This window comes from Rhinatrema bivittatum, chromosome 7, assembly GCF_901001135.1.
Source record: "Rhinatrema bivittatum chromosome 7, aRhiBiv1.1, whole genome shotgun sequence".
Lineage (NCBI taxonomy): Eukaryota > Metazoa > Chordata > Amphibia > Gymnophiona > Rhinatrematidae > Rhinatrema > Rhinatrema bivittatum.
Genome location: NC_042621.1, coordinates 109,752,237 through 109,776,078, shown reverse-complemented (window position 1 = coordinate 109,776,078; position 23,842 = coordinate 109,752,237). Strand labels below are relative to the sequence as shown.

General features: G+C 44.0%; 1 protein-coding gene across 2 annotated transcripts in view; it reads right to left on the bottom strand.

The window, feature by feature from the left end:
- CCDC102A (coiled-coil domain containing 102A) overlaps positions 1-23,842 on the bottom strand; it is a 129,846-nt gene that overhangs the window by 55,212 nt on the left and 50,792 nt on the right. For both annotated transcript variants that reach the window (XM_029608927.1, XM_029608928.1), the window contains exons 2-3: positions 8,596-9,762; positions 2,015-2,232 (exon numbers count right to left, since the gene is read on the bottom strand). In XM_029608927.1, the coding sequence (XP_029464787.1) occupies positions 2,015-2,232; positions 8,596-9,180 (803 nt within the window). In that variant the 5' untranslated portion in view covers positions 9,181-9,762. The remainder of the gene's footprint in view (positions 1-2,014; positions 2,233-8,595; positions 9,763-23,842) is intronic.

Here is a 23,842-nt window from a genome sequence, read left to right as displayed (position 1 = left end):
GACACTTCTGAAACCTACATTCTGCTGCACAAGATCCATCCCCCATCAGCCTTCTGGTACACCGGAACAACAGATAGGGGGTGTTCCCACAGTCTAAGAAGCAGCTCACAAAAGATCTCATGAATGGGGACCGCCACTACCTTCTTCAGGGCGTCCATGAACTGGAGGATCTCCAGCATTTTATGGCGGGCATGCTCTTCCATCATAATTTGGAAGAGTATGGCCACCGCCATAACCCAGTCGAACCCTGTGAAGGTTAGATCCTCTAGCAGAGATCGACGCAGCTCTTCTGTGGGAAACAGATCCGAAGGGAGACCATCAGAATCCACCGACGAGTCATTGGAGGTGTCGACTCCCCATGGGCCCTCAGGCTCACCAAGACTGTCCAGGGAGAGAGGCCTGGGAGCGCTAGGTGCATCTCAGGGCTGAGGGTCCAGGCACCAGCCCAGGCAATACAGGCCGGGGCCTGACAGGTCCCAATGGTACAGACGGCACTGATTATGGGGATTGGCTCAGACGCCCTACGGGTCATCAAGGGATTGCGAGGTGCTGGCAACAACTGGGTTGGGAGGACACTGAAGAGGGCACTGAGCCGATCTAATAACAGTTCCAACCCGGGCACCAATGGCGCCGGCATCAGTGTAGGCACCTGCATCAGTGAAGGTCCTGGCATCGGTAATGGCACCGGCATCAGTGAGGGCACCAAAATCGGTGAAGGCATTGGAACAGAGGGAGGAACTGCACCAGTGGTGGGAGTCCCAGCTCCCTGTCATGCAAAGAACGTTCCACCGCCAGGCACACCAGACATTCAAGCTCCACCTCAAAAGCCTCCGATGAAAAGGGCAGGCTGAGAGGGGAGAGGCGAGGCCAATTCTTCCTCGGGTCGCCAAGGAGGGTCTGCGCCTGACACCAGAATCAGCGTGGATGGCATCAGTCCACCAGCAGTGAGGAAGGGCGAAGTCTCCTCTCGGCAAGGTGGCAAGCGCCATGGCCAACCCAAGTGTTGCACCGCACGAGGACAGAGACTGATGGTGGTACTTCCGAGATCTTCCACAGAGCTTGGCCTGGTCTCTCCCCAGCGCCAAGGATGAGGATGATGATCCAGAGGTCCGGGACTTAAAAGAAACTGACAAAAGCCGATCTCTAGCATCCTCCTAACCTGAAGGCTTCGTCGGAGGAGACACCGAAGGGACGAGTAGTTCCCCCTGATCCTTCGGCTTCGATGCCGGAGTGGGAGGATCGGACTTCCACGATCCAAAAATCTTTTCCATTTTATCCACCCAGGTACGGTGGCCTTTAGAGGTCATCTGAGCACAGAATTCACAGCTCCAAACATCGTGCGATGCCCCCAGGCACAGGATCCACACTTCATGTGGATCCATTAAGGACATCATCCAGGGGCACTGGGGAGACCAAAGGACGCCTGAGGCCACCACGAGGCACGCAGAAGACTGCAACGACACAGAGACCAGTGGACACCGAAGGAGAGGAAAAACTCACCAACCAATAAAAAACCAAAGGGGAACCGGAGAGAGACCCAGCAAAGAAAGAAAAAGTGAAAGAAAACACTCTTTGTGGAACGTTTCCTACAAAAAAAGAGCACAAGCTCCATCACTGCGAGACGGCAGCTCCGCAGAAAAGAAGAGGTTGAAGAGAGACCCTGCATGGACGTGGATAGTGGCATGCTCTGTGTGCCAGTCAAAGTTTCTAGAAACTTTAACAGAAGTTTTCTGTGCTGGGCTCCATCTGTTGATGTCATCCACATGTGAGGACTACCACCCTGCTTGTCCTAGGAGAAAGCAATCTGTTGTATATTGATGACATCATTCAGCACTTGAAAAACCAAACCAGTGCTTTTAGATCTCTAAGGGAGAGTTTGAAAGAACTTTGCTTAAGACCTGTTGACTTTTCTGGAGACTTGTACACAGTAAATGAAATTCCAGGGCGAAAATACTAGAGACTTGCACATCATGGCCCACTTCTACACTTAAGTGATGGCACAGGAAGTACTTACTCTCTTTCCTTGAGCAGCACTTTCTGGGACTCATCCAACCTGAGCTTCAGGGCGGTCACTTTGGTAGTATCCTCCTCAATGACTGCAAGATCCTCCCAGAAGAGTCGGTTCCTCTCCTGCCGGCTGAAGGAGGTGCGTAAACTGACTGCGCTCCGCTGGTCCCAGCACTCTAGTCCTTCCTGCTTACCCTTCAGTAAAGTTTCCATCAGCTCCATCTCCTACAAGAGCAGAAAATTGAGAGATGAAAAGGCCATAAGCAATTACTTTGACTTTATAGAAGTATACATAATACCAGATACATTAGCACAGAGATAATATGCATAATTATTTATTTAGTGGTTTTTGTATACCGGCATTCATGTTGATACATATCACGTTGGTTTACAACATAAATCAAATGTTATTTATTACATTTGCATATAAAAGAAGGGTAACTTTTAAAACGGTTCATCTAAAATGTAAAATCTGTCTCAACATAAGCTAAAATACAATAACAATGGATCCAAGTACATCTTAAAAATACAAATAAAACTATAGATCAAAACACATCTTAAAATACAAAATGTAACATTAAAAGTATATCACTAAAAATTATAAATAAAAGAAATCAATCCTTGTTGTTAAAGGCTTGGTTAAAAAGCCAGGTTTTAATTCCTTTTTTTAAAAGTTTGATATCTGTTTCCATCCTCAGCTGTGGGGGTAGAATTCCAAAGGTTGGGCCCGGCAATAGATAAAGCTCTTTCTCGTACAGTGTTCATATGAGCAGATTTTATTGTCGGAATTGGTAATAGCCCAGTGTTCGCAGATCTGGTTATTCATGCTGGAAAGTGAAAATGTAGCACTGCATTTAACAAGACAACCTTCTCATTGTACAGTGATTTGTGTATTAATGTATTTTGTATTTTGACCTGTATCCCATAGGAAGCCAATGAAGCTCTTTCAGAACAGGGGTCATGTGCTCAAATTTCTTGCGGCAGAATTCTGCAAGAGCTGCAGCAGTCGCATAGTGCTAGCAGGAAGGCCCAGTAAAAGGGTGTTGCAATAGTCTAATTTAGTAAAAATCAATGCTTGTAAGATTGTTCTAAAATCGTTGGGGTATAAAAGGTGCTTTACGCTCTTTAAAATATTCAACTTAAAAAAATCCATCTTTAACTGGTTTTACTTATCCATTTCTTCAGGCTAATTTCACAATCTAATATTATTCCCAGATCTCGAACATCCAGCGTAATAGGATAACATTTTGCAGCTTCCAGTATTTCGAGTTCCTTCAAAGGGCTTAATTTTGGGCAGATGTACAAGATTTCTGTTTTTTTGTCATTCAGAGCTAAATTCATTTCAGATAAAACTTTTTTTAATGGCGACTAAATAAATATCCCATATTTTTAAAGTAGAACTAGTAGAATTTTCAATGGGGATTAAAATCTGCACATCATCAGCATAAATAAAAGAAGTGATATTAAGACCAGATAAAAGTTTACAGAGAGTGAAGATCCTTGGGGGTCACTATAAGGAAGGAAGATTAAAACTATTAGATTCCGTGTTATTAATCTTAATTTTAAATGCTCTATTTTCCAAATAGGATTTAAACCAGGCTAATGTAATTTCTTGTAATCCAATTTCATTCAGTCTATCCAGGAGGGCAGAATGGTTTACAGTATTGAATGCTGAAGAAACGTCCAGGATCATCAAAAAATAAGTCTGGCCATTGTCCGTTCCTCTTAAAATGGTATCATGTAATGCCCCTAGTAAGGTTTCAGTACTATAAAATCTTCTGAAGCCGTGTTGCGATGGAAAAAGCAGGTTATTCATTTCTAGATGTTCTGAGAGTTGATTATTCACCACTTTTTCCAGAATTTTAGCTAAGCATGGTAAATTAGATATAGGCCTGAGGTTAGAAAAATCAGAAGGATCCAAATTAGGTTTCTTTAACACTGGTTTCACAATTGCGCACTTAAGTTGGTTTGGGACTAAGCCTTCCGTTAAAGAGAGGTTAACAATATCAGGAATGGGTTTTGAAATAATACTAGGAATTGTTTTTAATAATTTAGTAGGAACTGCATCAATGGGATGCAGGGCAGGATTTAGTGTTTTGAGGATTTTTTCAATTTCAATTGAAGATACTGTTTTGAAGATTTTCCATTCAGTTTCAGAATTAGAGGGCAATACTATCTGACTAGCTCTGTTTACAGCAAGGTTATTAACTAACTTGAGAGTTTTGTCCTTGAAGAAGATGGCCATATCTTTGCACTTTTCGGTATTCAAATCTTGAAACATAAGATCACCAACTGGCCTTGTCAGATCCGCTACATAAGAAAACAATGCTCTGGCATTATATTCATAATTATGTATTTTTGTGGCGAAAAAATCTGTTTTTGTTTTGTTTGTCAGGGAGTTATATTTATGCAATATAATTCTATATTTAGTCAGTAAGGAGATGGAAGGATTCCTTCTCCATTTCTTTTCTGCTTTTCTCAGCGTACGTTTCATCTGCTGTAATTCTGGGGTGTACCATGGTGATTTTTGTTTATTATTAATTACAATCTCTTTCTTAATGGTGGGGCAACAAATAAGGGCTACTTCGTTATTTAGGGTAAACCATGCATGGATGGCCGATTCAGTGTTTTCTAAATGTAATTTTTCTAATGCCTTCGGAAAATGCTCAGTTAAGTCATCTAGTTTACATGGTTTTCTATATTCTATCGTATTTTATGTGTAGACGTTTTACTATTTAGTTGTTTAATTTTGAAATTGGTTGAAATTAGTCGATGGTCAGACCAAGGAATGGTTGTGATTACTGGTGCTGAAATATGATCCATATATGAATTGTAAAATGTAAGAAATATAATGAAGCAGACAAGTAGAAGAGGTGAGGGAGGACTTTGCTCCAAAGAGTTTACTGTGAATGAGGTTTGATACCCCTTACGTCATACAAGTCTCATTTACTCTACAGTAATAACCTTGTAGTTTTCAGTGTAGTCTCAGTTTCCACATCATCAGCCACAGCATGTAATTAATGCAGTTTCATTTAACGATACAGAATCATTAAATCAAGGCCAAACTTAATAGAACAGTAATGGACTTTAACCACTAGAGGTCAGAAACCGCTACAACGTAGGATATTTTTGTGGCTGTGATCTCTCTTACTGGATCTCAGAATAAATACCATATTCTGTCACGTTCAGAAACGATGTGACTTAAACGGTTATGCACGTTTACAAAATGTGTATGTTGTTGTTGGTGAGTTTATACATCTGTTGTTTAACATAATAGAAATCACTTATTACAAAAAAAAAGTTTCTGCACTGACCTGATGAAAGGCACATAACTGTCGAGAGCTTGTTGCAAGCATATTACAGTAAGTTAGTTCAATAAAATTTAGCACCTGCCACTTGTTGGTTGACCTTTACTTCTACATATCCAAATGAACCAAAATAGCAACCACACTATTTCATTCAGTAAATCTGACAAAATCCATCTACATCAAAACTTGTTCAATATTTTGATCGGATGTTCCTCTGCAGGCATATTCCATCTAATCAAAAAGTCAATCAAAATTGCTAGCAGATTTATCACAAAGACTATATAACGGGTGCTGTCTCCAGAAAATGTTTCTCTTTTTTATTTTTAGCTTACAATTTAAAAGTTCAGTTGGAGGAGCTGCCAAGGCATTGATGAAAAAAACTATGAGCAACAAGGCAGAAAAACAAGGAGGCACTAAGCCTCAAGGATAGAAAAACTTTACAGAGAGAATGGGATACGTCCATGAGGTAGCGCAGATGAAGGAAGACTGAGTCAGCACGTGCGCATGAGAACTCCTGCACATGCTCAGTAAAATGGTAACTTTCAAACCAGCGTGTGGGCGCACATGTGCATGCGTTCATTGGCCTGTGCCCAGGGGCACGCACAAGTGTGCACAAATGCCGCTTCTTCCATGTAAATCTGGAAATTTTAAAAGGGGCACATGCCGATGCCATTCCCAGTTTTACCAGATTGTTCCCAGTTTGCCCAGTTAAGAGATAGGTCCTCCAAACCTCACTGGTTTAATTGCATTCACTCCTCCCAACACTTAAAACCTCACCTATCTGCCTATTTGTCTTTTTTTTTTTTATAACTTACATGGCATCCATAGCGGAAGTAAAGTTACGTGTCAGGGTGCGCGCCGGATCACATAAGTATTTACTCATGCATCTTGGCTTCACGCCCAACAAACGCCCATGCTCCGCTCACACCCTGCCCCTTTTTGAAAACGCCCGAGGTGTGCGCGCTGCGGCATTTACGCATGTATCCGGGTGGCTTTTAAAATCTGCTTGGTGCGCGCGAGCCTGACATATTCGCACATCCCCTAATGAATGTGCACATCAGGCTTTTAGAATTCACCTTTAAAGTGTCACTGAGCTCAGGAGAGATGGGGCCTTGCTGCCGCCGTCGGATGACATCATCCAGCCTCATGGCTGCTTGTCAACAGAGAAAATGTTAAATACAAATTATTTTTTTTTGTTTTTAAATTGACATTTGGTAGTTTCCTCTCTGCTAAGTGGTATTTGCACCTGAACGATGGGTATGAGCTCAGAAATGGGAGTGCAAGTGCATAGGTTTGATGCCAATAGTGCGTTTGTGAGAAAGAGGCGCGGATGGTGAGGGGCTGGTTGGGGGGGGAGGGGGAGGGGGCGGGGATAGAAACACAGGTAAATAGTGTGACGACATGCTCGGGCAGCAGGTAGGGACGGTCAACACTGCAATGCGTCGCAGCCATTGTGGCACAGTATCTTTAAAAACGGTCAGAAGTAGCTGTAAATTGGGTGTGTTTTTTTGCAGTTTTTTCCTGAGACTTTTTTTTCCATTGGAATTGGATAAAGTAAAAAAAAAAATAATGTGGTACAAGTTGGCTCCCATGATTTTCCATGAGAGGCAAAGAAAATTATATATATATATATATATATATATATATATATATGTTTTTCCTCCTATAGGAAACAGTAAGTGCTATGTGGATAAAAGGGAAGGCCAGTCAGACTTACCCCTGCTCTGAGCTAGAGTAAATACATTTAGGGTAAAGGTTTTAGGGGAGGCAAATGCAAGCTGTGTGGAGCTAGGTGGGCAAATAGCCATTTGCGGGAGGTGGGTGGAGATAAACCCAGCCACTGAAAGTATCGCTGGGCTCTGCCTCCTGCTTGCTCCAAAAACCTTTATTCATGCCCTTGCCAATAACTTTTTGAGTTTGAAAAAAAAAACACCCCACACCGAATAATGGCTGACTGTTCCCTTTTTCAACAGTAGATAATAGAGGAAGACCTAATATTTGGTGGCCATTTTCCTTCTGGAGGCCAAAACCACTGGGGCTGACTAAACCCCTACATCAAGAAAAGTTTCACATCCTGTAGGTTTTCACTTTTAAAAAAAAGCAGTCACATAGTCAAGAAATGTTGTGTTTGTGTCATGCCCAGGATATACACTTACCCCGTCTGCAGGATGACATGTAAGATCACCATTATTTCCTTACCTGCTTTTGGAGCTTCTCCGAGTATTCTTGATGGTCATTGCTATCTTGGTTAGGCAGTCGTTCATGCTAATTTTATTCAGAGGTGCCTGGTACTGCTATCCCTGTCAATATGCAGAAACCTTGACCCCCAACCTGCTGATTATCTCATTTCCTTATCTCAATGAATTTATGAGTATTTCAAATCCGCTCCCCTCGTTATTGGGGCCATTTTCAATAAGTCCCCTAGCAGCAAAGAACAGGCGGCTACGTTCGTACCTGTGTAACTTTAGCAAATTTTCACAGGGAAACAATCTGCATAATTTCTCTCTGAAGATCTGCCGCAGGTTATGTGGGTAGAAAAGCACCCATGTACTTTGCTCCTGTGCAACCATAAACACGTCTGAAGCTTCAGTGTATGCCCTGATCCCAAGCCTACCTTGCGAAACACCTGTATATAGAGTGGCTAAAATAATCGCCGGCTGCTGGAAACAGGCAGCTACACTCAACCAGTCTCCATGGCGCAATTTTCAAAGCCTTTGTACTAGCCAGCGAGATTGTGCTGTTCTCCCAACTTTAAATTAATTGAAGATCGTTCTCCTCCACAATATTGGGTGGCTTATAACATGCACCAACTCCTTGTGTCTCATTCGTCTTGCTCCCGATTCTCACCCAGAAAGCCTCTCTTCCTCCATTTCTCTTCCCATATCCCCAATGATTCTCGGGCGACATATGAAGGCAGCGAGCTCCCTCGCACCCATGGCTGTTCTCTTTTCTGAATAATAGATAGCTTGCCATTTTTACTATTCAGTCATGAAACCCATCCCACCGAGCCTCAGTAATTCCAACAACAAAATATACGTCCCTGTCCGCTACTTTTCTAAGTATTTAGTATTTGCATTCAAAACTTTTAGCGTTTTTATTGGGAATAGCTGAACTGTTTTTTACTGCTATATTTAACAGTCTTGTTAGATATATTCCACCACCTTAGCCCAAATAGCTTCTTTCTGACTAGCCATTTATTTCCAGGACCCTTCTTGCCTTTTCTCCTCCACCCGCCCCCTGCTTCTCCTTACTGCTTCCGCTCGGTCCTGCTCCACATCACCTTGTTTTTGCAGAACTTGTCAGACCCAGAGTTTCTCACTGGCTTCTCCTCCAGCGACTCCTCGTTCTCTTTCTCGGATGTCACGCGGTTGTCCAGTTCCTTCTCGTCCCCCTTCAGCTGAGCCATTTCCTGCCGCAGCTGCTCATTTTCGTTGGAGACCTCTTGCTTCTCTCGCTTGATGCCAGTCAGCTCCTTTGTGAGGGTCTCCAGCTTCTGCCGCAGCTGCCGCACCTCCTCCCGCGCCTTGTTGCGCTCCGCCCGCACCTTGCTCCACTTCTCCCTCCAGTTGGCGGTGCAGTCCGACCACCACCGCATGGTCTTCTCCATCTGCACTGCCCGGGCTCGTGCTTCTTCCAGCTCCCGCAGGCGCAGCTCCTCCCGACTCTCCCAGTCCCCATCCAGGCATGCTGTGGCCAGCCCTGGCAGCGGTGACCCCAGGGAAGGGAGCAGGCTTTTTCGGGAGGGGGAGAGCGAATTCAGAACCCAAGTCTGCTCTGGCGGGGGGCTCTCCACGTTTAGTGGGCTACTTTTGTTAAGCTGGGGGGAATCCACTAGCTGAGGGCTTGGACTGCTATTCTGACTCATGGTGAAAGGGAGTCAAGTCTCTAGAAGCGCAGGGATGGCTTGGACTAGATTTTAAGTGAACAGAACTCACAGAAACTGAATCACACTATGCGTTTTACAGCAAGAGCTTAGCTGCAGCAGGATCTTGGCAAGCACAGAGGGATAAGGTGAATATGTATTCATGATGTATTAAATAAATGGATAATAGAAGGGCCTTGTACTATGGTTGGTTCATGCTTCATCTTTCCTGTGTAGTTTGCCATCTGGCTGTTCCCCAGCTCCGCTGCTGGGTCCCGAGATCCTTCCGCTCCATCATCCTCAACGTCAACAAAGAACTGAGAAACCGCAACTCCTCTCTCATTAAACTTTTAGAAGAAAAGTGCAAAACGAAGTCACCAAGTTCAAATAGCACCAAGTCATCAAAATCTAATCAAGGGGGCAGAAGCACAGAGCCCTGGGATGAGGTGAAAACATCCAGAATCTCCCCTCTATGGAGTCAAGTATTCCAAGGCAGCTGCACTGAATGGGACCTCCTCTCACGCCGCACTGCAGGTTATCTTCTCATTCTGCCCCGAAGATCTCTGTCCTGAGAGAATGCGCGATCTGTAAAAAAAACAAAAAAAATAAAGGGGGAGAGAAATGTCATAATGATGCAAACAGAAGAAATTACGTTGTCTAAAATGTTTCTCCATTCTCTTGCAGCTGAACATCCTATTTAACATGCTAAACTCAGAGGAATTTTACAAAACCTCAGTAAAACCGTTCAGGTGAGATCTATTATTAAATTACTAACATGCAAACTCAGATGCTCTGGAAGCTTTTAGAAAGAAGAGTGAGAAACAAAGAGGCAGAGAGACTGACTGAAAACATGGGGGCCACGTGTAAATAGCTGCCCGACGCATCAGGGTTAGCATCCTGTTTGGAGACTCTGCAGCTACATAGACCCAGCTGCTTGAAGATCACGTTCTAAGTTAGGAAAAAATATAACTTTGTTTTTCTGTAGTTGTCCAACACTTGTGAGGGGACATGGTGAGGATGCTACCAGTTCCAGGGGGTGACAGACTGACTTCCAGGTAGTTTGTGTATCATCAGGCTGTCCCTGGCATAAGGACAGTGCATGCACAAAACTCACCCTTTTGATATAGCTACAGTTTAGGACCATATCATAACCAGAGAATAATATTTCTAAAGCAGGGCTTCTCAAACCTGTCCTGGGAACCCCACGGCCATTCGGATTTTCAGGATATCCACAATGAACACGCATGAGATAAATTTTGCACATCATGGAGACTCAGCACATGCAAATTTATCTCATGCATATTCATTGTGGATATCCTGAAAACCCCATTGGCTGTGGGGGTCCCCAGGACAGGTTTGGGAAGTCCTGTTCTAAAGCGTCTGGAAACAGAGGAACATAAGGGAGCTGGCATGTAACGTCTTTAAAGGTGGGCAAAGCAGCAGAAGCAGGCAGATAACTTCTGCTAATCCAGAGGCTGCAGTCCAGTTTGTCTCAGGTTTTCTCTTATTCCCAAACAAAGCCATTTACCCAGTGTCGGGTTGGAAGCCCCGACCGTATTTAAGTATTTATTTATTCATTTAAGAATATTTCTATCCGGTGCTTCCAAGGTTTGAGGTGGGTAACAACAAAGACATATACACTTTTAAAGTAACTTACAATTCAAGACACACAATAATGCTGCATAAAATGCTAGAGGACACTACATCGGGAGAGAAATATTCCAAAAATGCCTGTATAAATAAATGAGTTTTCAAGGCTTTCTTGGAGTTAGAGGGACAGAATGTGCATTCATGTGTGACTGCCAGCCAAGCATGCTTAGTGGCTGGAACATCAAGTAAGATGTTTCTTAGAGGAACTGAGATTTCTAGTTGGAAAATAGAGGTGTAGGGATGAGCTGATCCATGGGAAGGTGACATTGAGTAGGTTATGAATTATGACGGCCATCTTATATTGTATCTGATGATCTTAAGGAGGCCAAACAGGTAGATAAAGTGACAGTAAAAGCCAAAAAGATTCTTGGCTTCATAGGGAGAGGAATGGTCAGCAGAAAAAGGGAGGTGATATTGCCCCTGTATAGGACTCTGGTGAGACCTCACTTAGAATATTTTGTACAATTATGGAGACCGCCCCTTCAAAAGGATATAAACAGGATGGAGTCAGTCCAGCATGTGCTACTAAAATGGGCAGTGGTCTTCGTTCTAAAGCATATGGGGATAAACTTAGTCTTAAAGATCTAAACGTTTATACTTTACAGGAAAGGCGAGATAGGGGAGATATGATACAGACATTTAAATATCTAAAAGGTTTTCATGCAGAGAAGGTGAGCCTTTTTCAATGGAAAGGAGGCCTAGAACGAGGGGTCATGAGATGAGGTTAAAAGGGGGTAGACTCAGGAGTAATCTTAGGAAATATTTCCTTACAGAGGGTGGTGGATGTGTGGAACAGCCTCCCAAGTAGTGGAGGCAAAACAGTATCTGAATTCAAGAAAGCATGGGATAAATACAGGGGATCACTAAGGAAGTGATGAGAATTATAATGCTAAATTAATTGGATAGATGGGCAGACTGGATGGGCCATTTGGTCTTTTTCTGGCATTGGGTTTCTATGTATTCTGCCTTGGACATGTAGCCAATGGAGTGAATGAAGAATAGGTGTGGTATGTTCATGTAGACTGGTATCAGTGAGCAGACGAGTAGCAGAATTTTGAACTAGCTGTAGGGCTCCGAGTGTGCATTGAAGAAGTCCCAAGTATAAATAATTACAGTAATTGATGCCTGTTAGAATTAGCGTTTGGGGGACTGTGCAACAATCCAAGGGTTCCAATAGGGATTTTCTGTGTTGATGTAATCTGAGTTTAGTGAAAGAGGCTTGAATGACAGATTTGATTTGGGATTTCATGGTTAATGTGGAATCCAGGATGACATCTAAGTCACGTACATTATGTGCAATGGGTAGCACATGAATGTCAAATGTGAAAGTTGATGGAATTTGGTAAGGAGAGAAACTACCTAAACTTATTTCATTTTTCTGGAGGTTTACGGAAATGTTAATTGTGTGAGAGCCAGGTTCTGATACTAGAGAAGCATAAGGAAGCGAAGTGAGCAGTTGCAGACCATGTGGATTTTAAAGGAAAGAAAAACTGGATGTCATCAGCGTAAAGATGATATGAAAGGCTGAGAGTGGACAGTAAGGAGCAGAGAGGCATAAGGGGCTGCAGAAAGTGGCGAGTCCTGAGGGACCCCAGTAGTGATGGGGGACAAGGCTGAGGTGGCAGAGGCTACTTGGATTCATTGTGATCGGTTATGAAGGAATGATTTAAACCTGGAATAAACTGTACAGTATAAGCCACGCTGAGGATAAGGTCTCAATACTGGTTTATTAACAGTATGAGGCAACAACATAAACATTCCCTGACTTCTAATGTACTGCAGGCATAAACAAACAGGTAACATCAATCAAGGTTGCAAATATGTTATGTTAATGTTATTGTTAAGATCTTTGTTCCATGTAAACCGATTTGATTTGTATCATGAAAGTCGGTATAAAAAAGCTTTAAATAAAATAAAATAAATAAATAAATATTCACAGTTGGGGGGGCAAAGCTTAAATCCAGTTCAGGTCAGGTTCCACAGTAATTCCTTTCCATAGACAAACACAATGAATACTTGAGAGACAACTTCTACTTACAGGATTAACACACAGCTTTAGGACTTTCACTTCACATAACACAACATCAGGATTAAGAGCTCATAGGTCATCCACTAAGATCCCACACCACCACTTGGTCTTTGAGTTGTCTAAATGCTGGAAGCGCCTTCCTGGCATCCCAACATCCCAAACCTCAGAGATGGAGCCATACCTTAGGCTATCAGTAACCTGGGATTGAATTTCTCAGAGCGATTCTGTTGCTCTACACCCAGCATGCCAGCCCCGAACCGAGCAGGTCCTGATTTAAGGCCAGATGCAACACCTTGCGCAATAACACCCAGGAAAGTATTGGTAAAAGGGCCATCTAAAAAAATGTCTGCCCTTCACCTGGTTAAAAGTACGCACGAGGAGGAAGAGAGACTGCACCTTGGGGGAAAGGGGGTCTTTCCAGACTGCCCCTGTCTGGACTCTCCTTTCATGCACCGATCCTTGTTCTCCCTCCTCACCTCAGCCAGCAACAACAGAAGAAAGATGACAGCATAGGGCCCAAGAGCTGGTGCATGCTTCCAGGCCCTGCCTCCTCCTTCTGCACAGACCTCCTGCTACCGAGGAAATCCATGCAAGGGATGGAGCTACTGCAGGCCCTGCCCAAACATTTATTTATCTTCTGTTACCGCAGATACGGGCGTTGGTTGAACATCACAGCTGGCTGCAGGTCTTCAGATGCTCGAATATTACCATCACATAGATTGATGTTTGTGTAGTATGCCACAACATCATTATTTTGTTTTTATTGTTTTGGGGGTTTTTTTTTTAAATGTTTTATTATACCTCACTTTGAACGTAGGAGGATCAAGTAACAAATATTTCTAAATAAATAAATAAATAAACTAAATTTGGTGCCAACGCAGTTGCCTCTGCCTGCTATGTCTTCCTGGCAATTTTCAATCTGGCGCCAGGACCACAGGTAAAACGTATTGGTGGACTTTGCAGCAGGGCAGGCAGTTGGAAAATTGCCCCTTTTCTTTCTTTCAGCTCTTCTGTGCGGCTTGTCTTCCCAGTTTGGGGGCTGCACTCCGATGAATGTGTTACTAGCCTCTCCGGGCTGGTTTATTAACGTGGTTCTCCTTTCCCCAGGGCCAGAATCCTTTACTGGGGGGTGTTAGACTGCACTTTCAAGGCCCAGCGTGCTAGGGGTGACTCTTTGTACTGTCACTGTGCAGTCACTTGGTTAGTGTCCAAAATGAAAAATCTTTACTGTTGCAAAAAATCAGGCACGATTGGCACAATTAAACTGAATTCACAGCACCACAGGATTTCTTGATCTGTTAGTCTTTTTCCTCAATCTGTGTAGGAATCTTTAAACCAGGGCCAGGGAGACGTCCACTCTCCAGGGCGGGGCTAAGATGGAAAACCCCTTTTCAAAACTGGTAAAAATGGAACAGTACTGTCCGCACAGAGAGTCCCAACCTCTCTCTCTCCCCAGATGAGTGCCCTCAATTATTTCTTTGCTCCCAGTTAGCTGAATGTCAGTATTGTCTTGGTTTAGGCCAATTCCTGATGGGAGGGATCCACTCTGGAACAGCAGCTCTGGTTGTTCCTTCTGATGGGCAGGAAGAGAGGCAACCAAAATTTCATCCCATCATTTTTGCAAAAATCCTCTTCCCAAACTGAGGGAAATACTGGAAGATTTTGGCATCAGGTAACCCACCTCCTCCATCCTCGTTGAGGGTGAGGAGAGCCAGGTCCTCCTTAACCTGGGCAGCCCCATACGCAGAGTTCCCCGTGCCCTGAGCCCAGGCGGAGCGCAGGGCTCCATCAGGCTTCCTACAAATGAAAGTCTTTTCAAGCCCAAAATATTCCCGGGATGAAGACCCTACCCACCAGGGAGTAGATAAGCAGGGCAAATCCCCAACCCAACTCAGACCCCCAGCAAGGTGTGCTGGGGTCCTAAGAGTAGGCCAAAAATCCAAATGAAGGACAAAAAACTCCTAACACTTTCATTAACTTCAAAACATGAGCTACACTGTAAAGTGTATGAGAGGGAGACAGATGAAGGGTGTACATGTGTGTTGGTGCATGTGTGAGAGAGACAGGAAGAGTGAGTGTGTGTAAATAAGACAGAGGAAGCCACGAGTGTGAGTGTGTGAGACAGAAGAAGCATGTGTGTGTATATGAGAGAGACAAGAAGTGTATGTATGAAAGAGACAGAGGGAGCGCATGAGAGTGTCTGTGTGTGAGACAGAGGAAGCATGCATGTATGTGAGAGAGAAAGCATGTGTGTGTATGAAAGACAGAGGAAATGCATGACAGAGAGACTGTGTGTATATATGAGATAGAGAAAGCATGGGTGTATATATGAGAAAGCCAGAGGAAGTGTGTGCTAAAAAGACAAAGGGAGCAAGTGTGTGTTTAAGAACATAAGAAATTGCCATGCTGGGTCAGACCAAGGGTCCATCAAGCCCAGCACCCTGTTTCCAACAGAGGCCAAACCAGGCCACAAGAACCTGGCAATTACCCAAACACTAAGAAGATCCCATGCTACTGATGCAATTAATAGCAGTGGCTATTCCCTAAGTAAACTTGATTAATAGCAGTTAATGGACTTCTCCTCCAAGAACTTATCCAAACCTTTTTTGAACCCAGCTACACTAAGGGGCAGATTTTAAAAGCCCTGCGCGCCGGCACGCCTATATTGCATAGGCCGCCAGTGCACGCAAAGCCCCGGGGCTTTGCTTAGGGGCGTGTCTGGGGGGCGTGTCAGGCGACGCGACATTCGGGGGCATTCCGGGGGTGGGGCTATGTGTGTGGTGCCGGCCCGGGGACATTCCGTGGGCGTGGCCGAGGCCTCCGAACCAGCCCCTGGGCCAGGGAAAGGCGCACCGGCAGCCTGCCGGCGCGTACAAGTTACGCCTGCCTGAGGCAGGCGTAACTTTGTTAACAAAGGTAGGGGGGGATTTAGTTAGAGCTGGGGGGTGGGTTAGGTAGGGGAAGGTGGGGGGGGGGCTGGAAAAAAAGTTCCCTCCGAGGCCGCTCCGATTTCGGAGCGGCCTCGGAGGGAACGGAAGCAGGCTTGGCGCACAATTGTGCACCCCCCTGGGCGCGCCGGCCCTGAATTTTATAATAAGCGCCCGGCAGCGCGCGCATGTTAAAAAATCGGGCGTAGATTTGTTCACACCGGGTTGCGCGAACAAATCTACGCCCACACATAACTTTAAAAATCTACCCCTAACTGCACTAACCACATCCTCTGGCAACAAATTCCAGAACTTAATTGTGCACTGAGTGAAAAAGAATTTTCTCCGATTAGTCTTAAATGTGCTACTTGCTAACTTCCTGGAATGCCCCCTAGTCCTTCTATTATTCGAAAGTGTAAATAACCGAGTCACATCTACTCGTTCAAGACCTCTCATGACCTTAAAGACCTCTATCATATCCCCCCTCAGTGTCTCTGATTGCTCCTTTCAGCAACCTGAAGAGAATCAAAACTGGAATTTAGAGATTCTGGCTGACAGTGGGATTTAATGGTCATTGGCAAACGGTTCAACAACTAATTGACTGATGAGAGACTTTAACACCATGCCAGGAATCCTATGTGTCAAGTCTCTTACCTATCAATACGAGAGAGAGAGAGAGTGTATATAAAATATACACACATACATATATATGTGTGTATGATATAAACCTACTTCGGTAGGGGGCCCATGGCTCAAAAAATTTTGCTCACCCCTGACCTAGAGCAGCGATTCTCAACCGGTGTGTCGCAACACAGCAGTGTGTCGCAGCTCCCGCTGTCCCACTGCCCCACTTGTGCTTCCCTTCTCTCCAGGGGCGGACTGGCCAATGCAGTTGGTAGGGGAGTGCTGCTGCCGGAGGTCAGGCCAGGCTTATTGGGCCAAGCAATGAGAAGAGGCTCCACGTGAGCTTGTGTGTGTGTGTGTGTGAGTGGCAGCTTTGTGTGCCTGTGGTAGAATGAGTGCGTGTGTGGCAGCTTTGTGTGTGTATTGTAGAATGGATCCCTGGATGCGTGAGTGAGAGCTTGTGTGTGTGGGTGTGTGGTAGAATGGGAGCAAGAGCATTTGTGTGTGATTGAGAGCTTGTATGTGAGAAAGCATCTGTGTAATTGAGAGAGACTGGCCGGAGGTGATGCGTTTCTGTGAGAGACAGAGACTGGTCACAGAGGTGACTGGTGTGTGTGTGAGAAACAGAAACTGGTCAGGGAGGTGACTGGTGTGTGTGTGAGAGACAGAGACTGGTCACGGAGGTGACTGGTGTGTGTGTGTGTGTGTGTGAGGAAGAGAGACTGGTTAGGGAGGTGACTGGTCTGTGTGAGACAGAGACTGCATGTGTGGGCCCTAAGGAAGAAGACTGTGAGGACAGAGCTTCAGCAACCACTTCTGCTTCTGGTGAGTGCTATTGGCCTGGAAGGGAAAGGAGTAGGAGAGTTGCTGGAGAGGGTAAGTAAAGGGGGCTTTCTAAGTTTATTTTTCTTGATTGATTGCAGTTTTAATTATTGGGTATTATGTGATGTATCTGCTGTTTTGAAATATTTTATTGATATTTGGACAATTTTTAGTCAATTTTATGAGTTAATTGTTGGATTTTATTCTATTCATCAGCTGTTTTGTAACATGTATTAGTATAGTTTTACAATCATTTCTGTGTGGGGATCTATAGCAGCTTGGATTGTTCTGTTTTCCTACAGCTGTGCACTGTGCTATACCTTTGTAATGGACATAGTAGGATAAACATCACAACTGATTCTTGAGGAATGGGAAAGATATAAAGCAAAAATTAATAAAAATGGATTTTGCTAATAGCTGGGTATAAGCGAGAAACTTTCTATTTAACTGAAAAAAAAAAGTAAAATAAGCTATAGATCTGATAGATATAATAAAAAAATGACTTAGGACATTGAGCAGGTGTCAAACTGGTTAGACTAGTTTGATCCACCAACGGCTGCACAGATAGAGGCATTCATCTGTAAAAGAGATAAGATGTTACAAACAGCTGGCTGAACGGCAGACAACTAAAATGTTTTTCAAGATGTCTGTGGTTGTGTGCTCCAGAAATAATCGCAATATCAAATATTTCACGGCAGCAAGGAGTGAAAACCCAAAATGTTTTCTCAGAAGCTGTGCATGAATTGTACAAGGAACAAAGGATTACATACAATTTAATAAAAACAATTTTAATTATACAAAAGTCTCACGACAGACTCATTATCTGGCTAAAGTTTAATGCCAACGCTGATTTCCTTCGACAAGCAGCGTAAGGAAAGGGTTTCCTCGACATCCTTCCTTAGCGCCCCCATCCTCGGCAGCGGGACGGGAATTGGATCTGTGAAGACTCAATGGAGGGGAGAAGAGGAAAACGGTAAAAGCAGGAAAGGCTGAGCTGGTCGATACAAATCCTAGCTCGAGCTGACGTGCCCAAGAGCTGGTTTTTGAGGCTTGCCTCGAGAGTCGCTCCCATAGGAACAGATATGCCAAGGACTGTTTCCGTTTTCTTTCATCCAAGATCAAGTAGATGTGTAGGTTCCAGCCACCTCCACAGCTGCCCCAACTGCTTTTAAAACAGGAGCAAAAATATACAAAAAACTGTGTGCAGCTTTAAAAACAAAAAACAAAAAACATTTGGCGGTGGTCATATGAGAAAAAGAAAGTGCAAAAACATTTTTAAAAGTATATTTTATGTTTTAGCATATGGAGTACAATACGGTTTTGCTTTTTTTTTTTTTTTTAGTACTCACAGAAAAGAAAAACAATTTGTGGCACCTTTCAATTAGTTCCCGTGTTTTAGACACGGTATGCGTGTATGGTGATAGGCTGTAAAGGCCTAGGTAGCATTTTTTTCTTACCAGACCTGTCTGCCTTTCTAAGTAGGACTAGAAGAGGGCTCTGAAGGGTCTGTTGTGGGCATTACCAAACACATCAGGTCCAAAGACTTATAGCGCATTGAAAAGCAGATGCATCAGACTTCAGGGTAAATCAAAGGGAGGATAGCAAATGTAACCCCAATATTTAAAAAGGGCTCCAGGGGCGATCCGGGAAACTACAGACCGGTTAGCCTGACTTCAGTGCCAGGAAAAATAGTGGAAAGTGTTCTAAACATCAAAATCACAGAACATATAGAAAGACATGGTTTAATGGAACAAAGTCAGCCTGGCTTTACCCAGGGCAAGTCTTGCCTCACAAATCTGCTTTACTTTTTTGAAGGAGTTAATAAACATGTGGATAAAGGTGAACCGGTAGATATAGTATACTTGGATTTTCAGAAGGCGTTTGACAAAGTTCCTCATGAGAGGCTTCTAGGAAAAGTAAAAAGTCATGGGATAGGTGGCGATGTCCTTTCGTGGATTGCAAACTGGCTAAAAGACAGGAAACAGAGAGTAGGATTAAATGGGCAATTTTCTCAGTGGAAGGGAGTGGACAGTGGAGTGCATCAGGGATCTGTATTGGGACCCTTACTGTTCAATATATTTATAAATGATCTGGAAAGAAATACGACGAGTGAGATAATCAAATTTGCAGATGACACAAAATTGTTCAGAGTAGTTAAATCACAAGCAGATTGTGATAAATTGCAGGAAGACCTTGTGAGACTGGAAAATTGGGCATCCAAATGGCAGATGAAATTTAATGTGGATAAGTGCAAGGTGATGCATATAGGGAAAAATAACCCATGCTATAATTACACGATGTTGGATTCCATATTAGGTGCTACAACCCAAGAAAGAGATCTAGGTGTCATAGTGGATAACACATTGAAATCGTCGGTTCAGTGTGCTGCGGCAGTCAAAAAAGCAAACAGAATGTTGGGAATTATTAGAAAAGGAATGATGAATAAAACGGAAAATGTCATAATGCCTCTGTATCGCTCCATGGTGAGACCGCACCTTGAATACTGTGTACAATTCTGGTCGCCGCATCTCAAAAAAGATATAATTGTGATGGAGAAGGTACAGAGAAGGGCTACCAAAATGATAAGGGGAATGGAACAACTCCCCTATGAGGAAAGACTAAAGAGGTTAGGACTTTTCAGCTTGGAGAAGAGACGGCTGAGGGGGGATATGATAGAGGTGTTTAAAATCATGAGAGGTCTAGAACGGGTAGATGTGAATCGGTTATTTACTCTTTCGGATAGTAGAAAGACTAGGGGACACTCCATGAAGTTAGCATGGGGCACATTTAAAACTAATCGGAGAAAGTTCTTTTTTAGTCAACGCACAATTAAACTCTGGAATTTGTTGCCAGAGGATGTGGTTAGTGCAGTTGGTATAGCTGTGTTTAAAAAAGGACTGGATAAGTTCTTGGAGGAGAAGTCCATTACCTGCTATTAAGTTGACTTAGAAAATAGCCACTGCTATTACTAGCAACAGTAGCTTGGGAACGACTTAATTTTTGGGTACTTGCCAGGTTCTTATGGCCTGGATTGGCCACTGTTGGAAACAGGATGCTGGGCTTGATGGACCCTTGGTCTGACCCAGTATGGCATTTTCTTATGTTCTTATGTTCTTAGAGGGGGAAAAGCAGTTAAAAAAAAAAAAAAAGGAAAACGGACATGCAACAGCTCCTCAGAATCGGGGGGGGGGGGGGGGGGGGGGGGGGAGGGGAAAGAGGGCAATCGTTACTGATAGGAGTCGATTCCTGAAGCAAGAAGCCAGGGCCACAATGATGGTTTCTCAGAGGTTTGCTCTCAAAATAAAAAGCATCCCAACTACCTCTCCAGTAAACACCCCTGAAAACACAGATGCAGTCCCCCAATGAGTAATGGGTGCAAATTTTAGGGGATGGTGGCAACAGGAAGTACCAATATTTAGTGGCATCATTTATTCAGAGGAATCATATTGCATTAATTATGGCACAAAATCTCATTCAGGGAAGCATGGAAAGCTGTACATCAGGACACTGGCCCTAAATGAGAAACAGCAGAGTTTCCCAGAATGATTTTACCCAGCTCGGGTTAGAGCCTCCTAGTTTAAGCAATTCCCTGTAGGGAGAAACAGAGATGACCTGGATTCTGATGAATTCTTAAACCACATCACAAATATCCCCCTGTAGTGCATACAACCTAGAGCTGGAAAATCTGAGAAAAACCATAAAAGACCTACAGCCAATACTCCTGGTGGGTGAGTCACTGCAGGAAATCTTGCCTGCTACTCCAGTACCAGCCTTCTGGCAACCACCTAATCTGCACTAAAAACTAGTACGCAGCAAGCCTCTAACCAACTCAGAACAAAGAAAATGTCCCAGATGCCTGAAACATATCACGCCGCAGACTATGAGGGGAATTTTAAACGAGTGGTTCGCATAAAAACGCTCGCTCGTGTGTATGGGCTGAGCGTGCACAGCTCTTATTTTAAAAAGGCAAATTACGTGCAGATACGCGCATGCAACAGAACGTGTGTAAAAAAAAAAAAGGGCAGATTTTGAGCAGGTCCGGGAAAATATTTTATGCGCTAAAATCCCGATTTTAAAACCAGCAAGCACAGTATGCATAGGGCTCTTACCTGCGGGCATTTATTTCTACTCTTATTTCAGGTGTAAGTCAGAATAAAACTTGTTATAGCCAAACACTGACTGAGTGAGAGGGTCTGGGTAAACTGAGGGTTGTGCGGGCTAAAGAACCAGAGGGATCTTGATTACCTAGAGAGAGAGACCAGGCAAACTGTTGGACTAAGTGGTCAAACTGGTTATTTCCTTCACGCTCAAGTGTTTTAAAATATGCTCATTTGCAAGTGTAAAAACCAAGTCTTTAAGGAAACATATGCAAATGTCTCCTCGTGTAACTACTTAAAATTAGGAGCAAGCTAGGCATATTTTATATAATATTGTGTGGACAATTACAAATTCCAGCGCATGCGTGCTTGCACCCACATATGCATGCATATGGACGTGCGCACGCTCGTTTTAAAGTTACCCTCTCTGCCACCAAATATCACAGGACTCCACAGTCACCCACATGAGAAAGGCACTCTTCATGCTGCTCCTCTAATGTAGTGCATTATCCTATTCAATGCAGAAAATGTGAAAACGGATGCCAGACTGGTATAAGGACAGAAAGATTCAGGCCCAGTCCTGAACCGGGTTTTGACCCATTGGAGCGCTAGAGCTCTACCCTGGAGCCACAGGATGCCTCTGGTCACTTTTGGCCCAGCAAGCTGAGAAGGCCTGCATACCTGCTCTCAGCCTTGAGGGTGTGGATTGATCCTCAGATGTTTATAAGAGATTGTTGGGGGGTTTCCCTCTGTTCCTGACAGCCAGATGGCTTGGGGGTTGCACGAAGGATCCTGGAGGTAATTCTTTATCCAGACCTTGATTTTTTGTGTCTTAAACCTAGTATCTGTGTACCCTGAGACCTAGAATCCTTGTGCTCTGAACCTAGCATCCATGGATCCTGAGGCTCAGATTCCTAGTGTTTTGAACCTGGTATCTGTGGTAACCCTTGTTTTATGTTAAGAATAAAACTCATAGTTTAAACCCAGCCTAGAATCATGTCATGTACCTTGCCTAGCCACAGCCTGACGAAAGAGGACAGAAGTTAAAAGACAAGAAAAAAAATCTACACAGATGCAAGATTACACATCACAAAGAATAGCAAGGCAATAGCTCCAGAGGAAACCATCTTTTGGGAGCAGACTACTGCACCAACGACCAACATCATGACAGATAAAGACCACACAGCCCATCCAGTCTGCCCAGCTTTACAATCCTCGCTCTCCCTCGGGAGATCTTTTGTGTTTGTCTACTGGGAAGTTGCTCATTGCATCCACTACCCTTTCAGTAAAAGAAAAAATATTTCCTTAGATTACTCCCGAGTCTACGCCCTTTCACCTTCATCCGATGACTCCTTGTTCTAGAGCCTCCTTTCCAATGAAAAAGGCATGCCCCCCCCCCCCTTACCCTATGCAATTATTCCTTGGAGGTATTTAAATGTCAATCATCTCTCCCCTCTCCTCCAGGGTACATATGTTTAGACCCTTAAGACTGTCCCCGACACAAAGGAGCAAGCTCTTCACACACTACTAGCGCGTATAGGAAACTCAGTAACGAAACAATCTCTGTCCAGATGGCTTTCCCGATGTAAGCCACTTAGAATTGTGGATAAGGCGGCGTATACATCTTTTAATAAATATATAAGTAGATGAAAATAGGCTAAATGATCAATACCGTTGGACCAGCGCTGAAGTCCACACTTTTAAAAGGACAGAAACTGGATAGAGGGCAGCAAGTCTGGACCCAACTCCCTTGAGTTTCTCACCTTTTGAAGGTGTGGGCTCCAGAATACGCAGTAATCAAAAAAGAGATCTCACCTCTGACTTGTACAGAGGCAATATCACCTCACTTTTCCTGTTTGCTATTCCTCACCCTATCAAGAAGGTCCTGTTAACCGCCACCACTTCTCCGGCTATGTGGCCTGATAAATCCAGACTTTTTTTGGTTTGGTTTTTTTTTTACTTTTTGTCCATTTTAAAGGATTTTAAGTAGTGTCGGAAACTTAACTCCAGACTCTGACCCAGGAATTAATTTTCCAACGCTAGGAAAGAACACATTTGGTCAGTGTACCTCCGCGTCGGGGAGTACTGCTTAATGCCCTCACTTGCATGGCATTTCCATGTGAGGGCACTAAATAGTACTCTCATTTCAGAGCACACATTTTGTGAGAGTAAAACTCCTTGCTGCATTGGCAGTAAACTTTACGCTCACAAGATGAGAGTTCAAATGCGGGCAAAACTGTTCTTTGCCCTGAAAGCACCTTTCTGTGTCAGGCAGGGAGGAGGAAGTGGCACCAGAACTTTTGTGTTGTATGCACCCACCCGAGCGCCAGACAACATCGGTTCTGTCGCAGGAGCAGAGTCTGAGCAGCAACAGCAGCAGTGTGCAAATAGCCTTCGTCTCGCCAGCCCTCCCTTACATTTTGAAGTTCTTTTCTTGAAGCAGAAAGCGAAATCTGGGCTCATTCGGTGTGAACGTTGGAACTTAGCATGCCCAAAAGTCAGCCAGAACTGGCTGT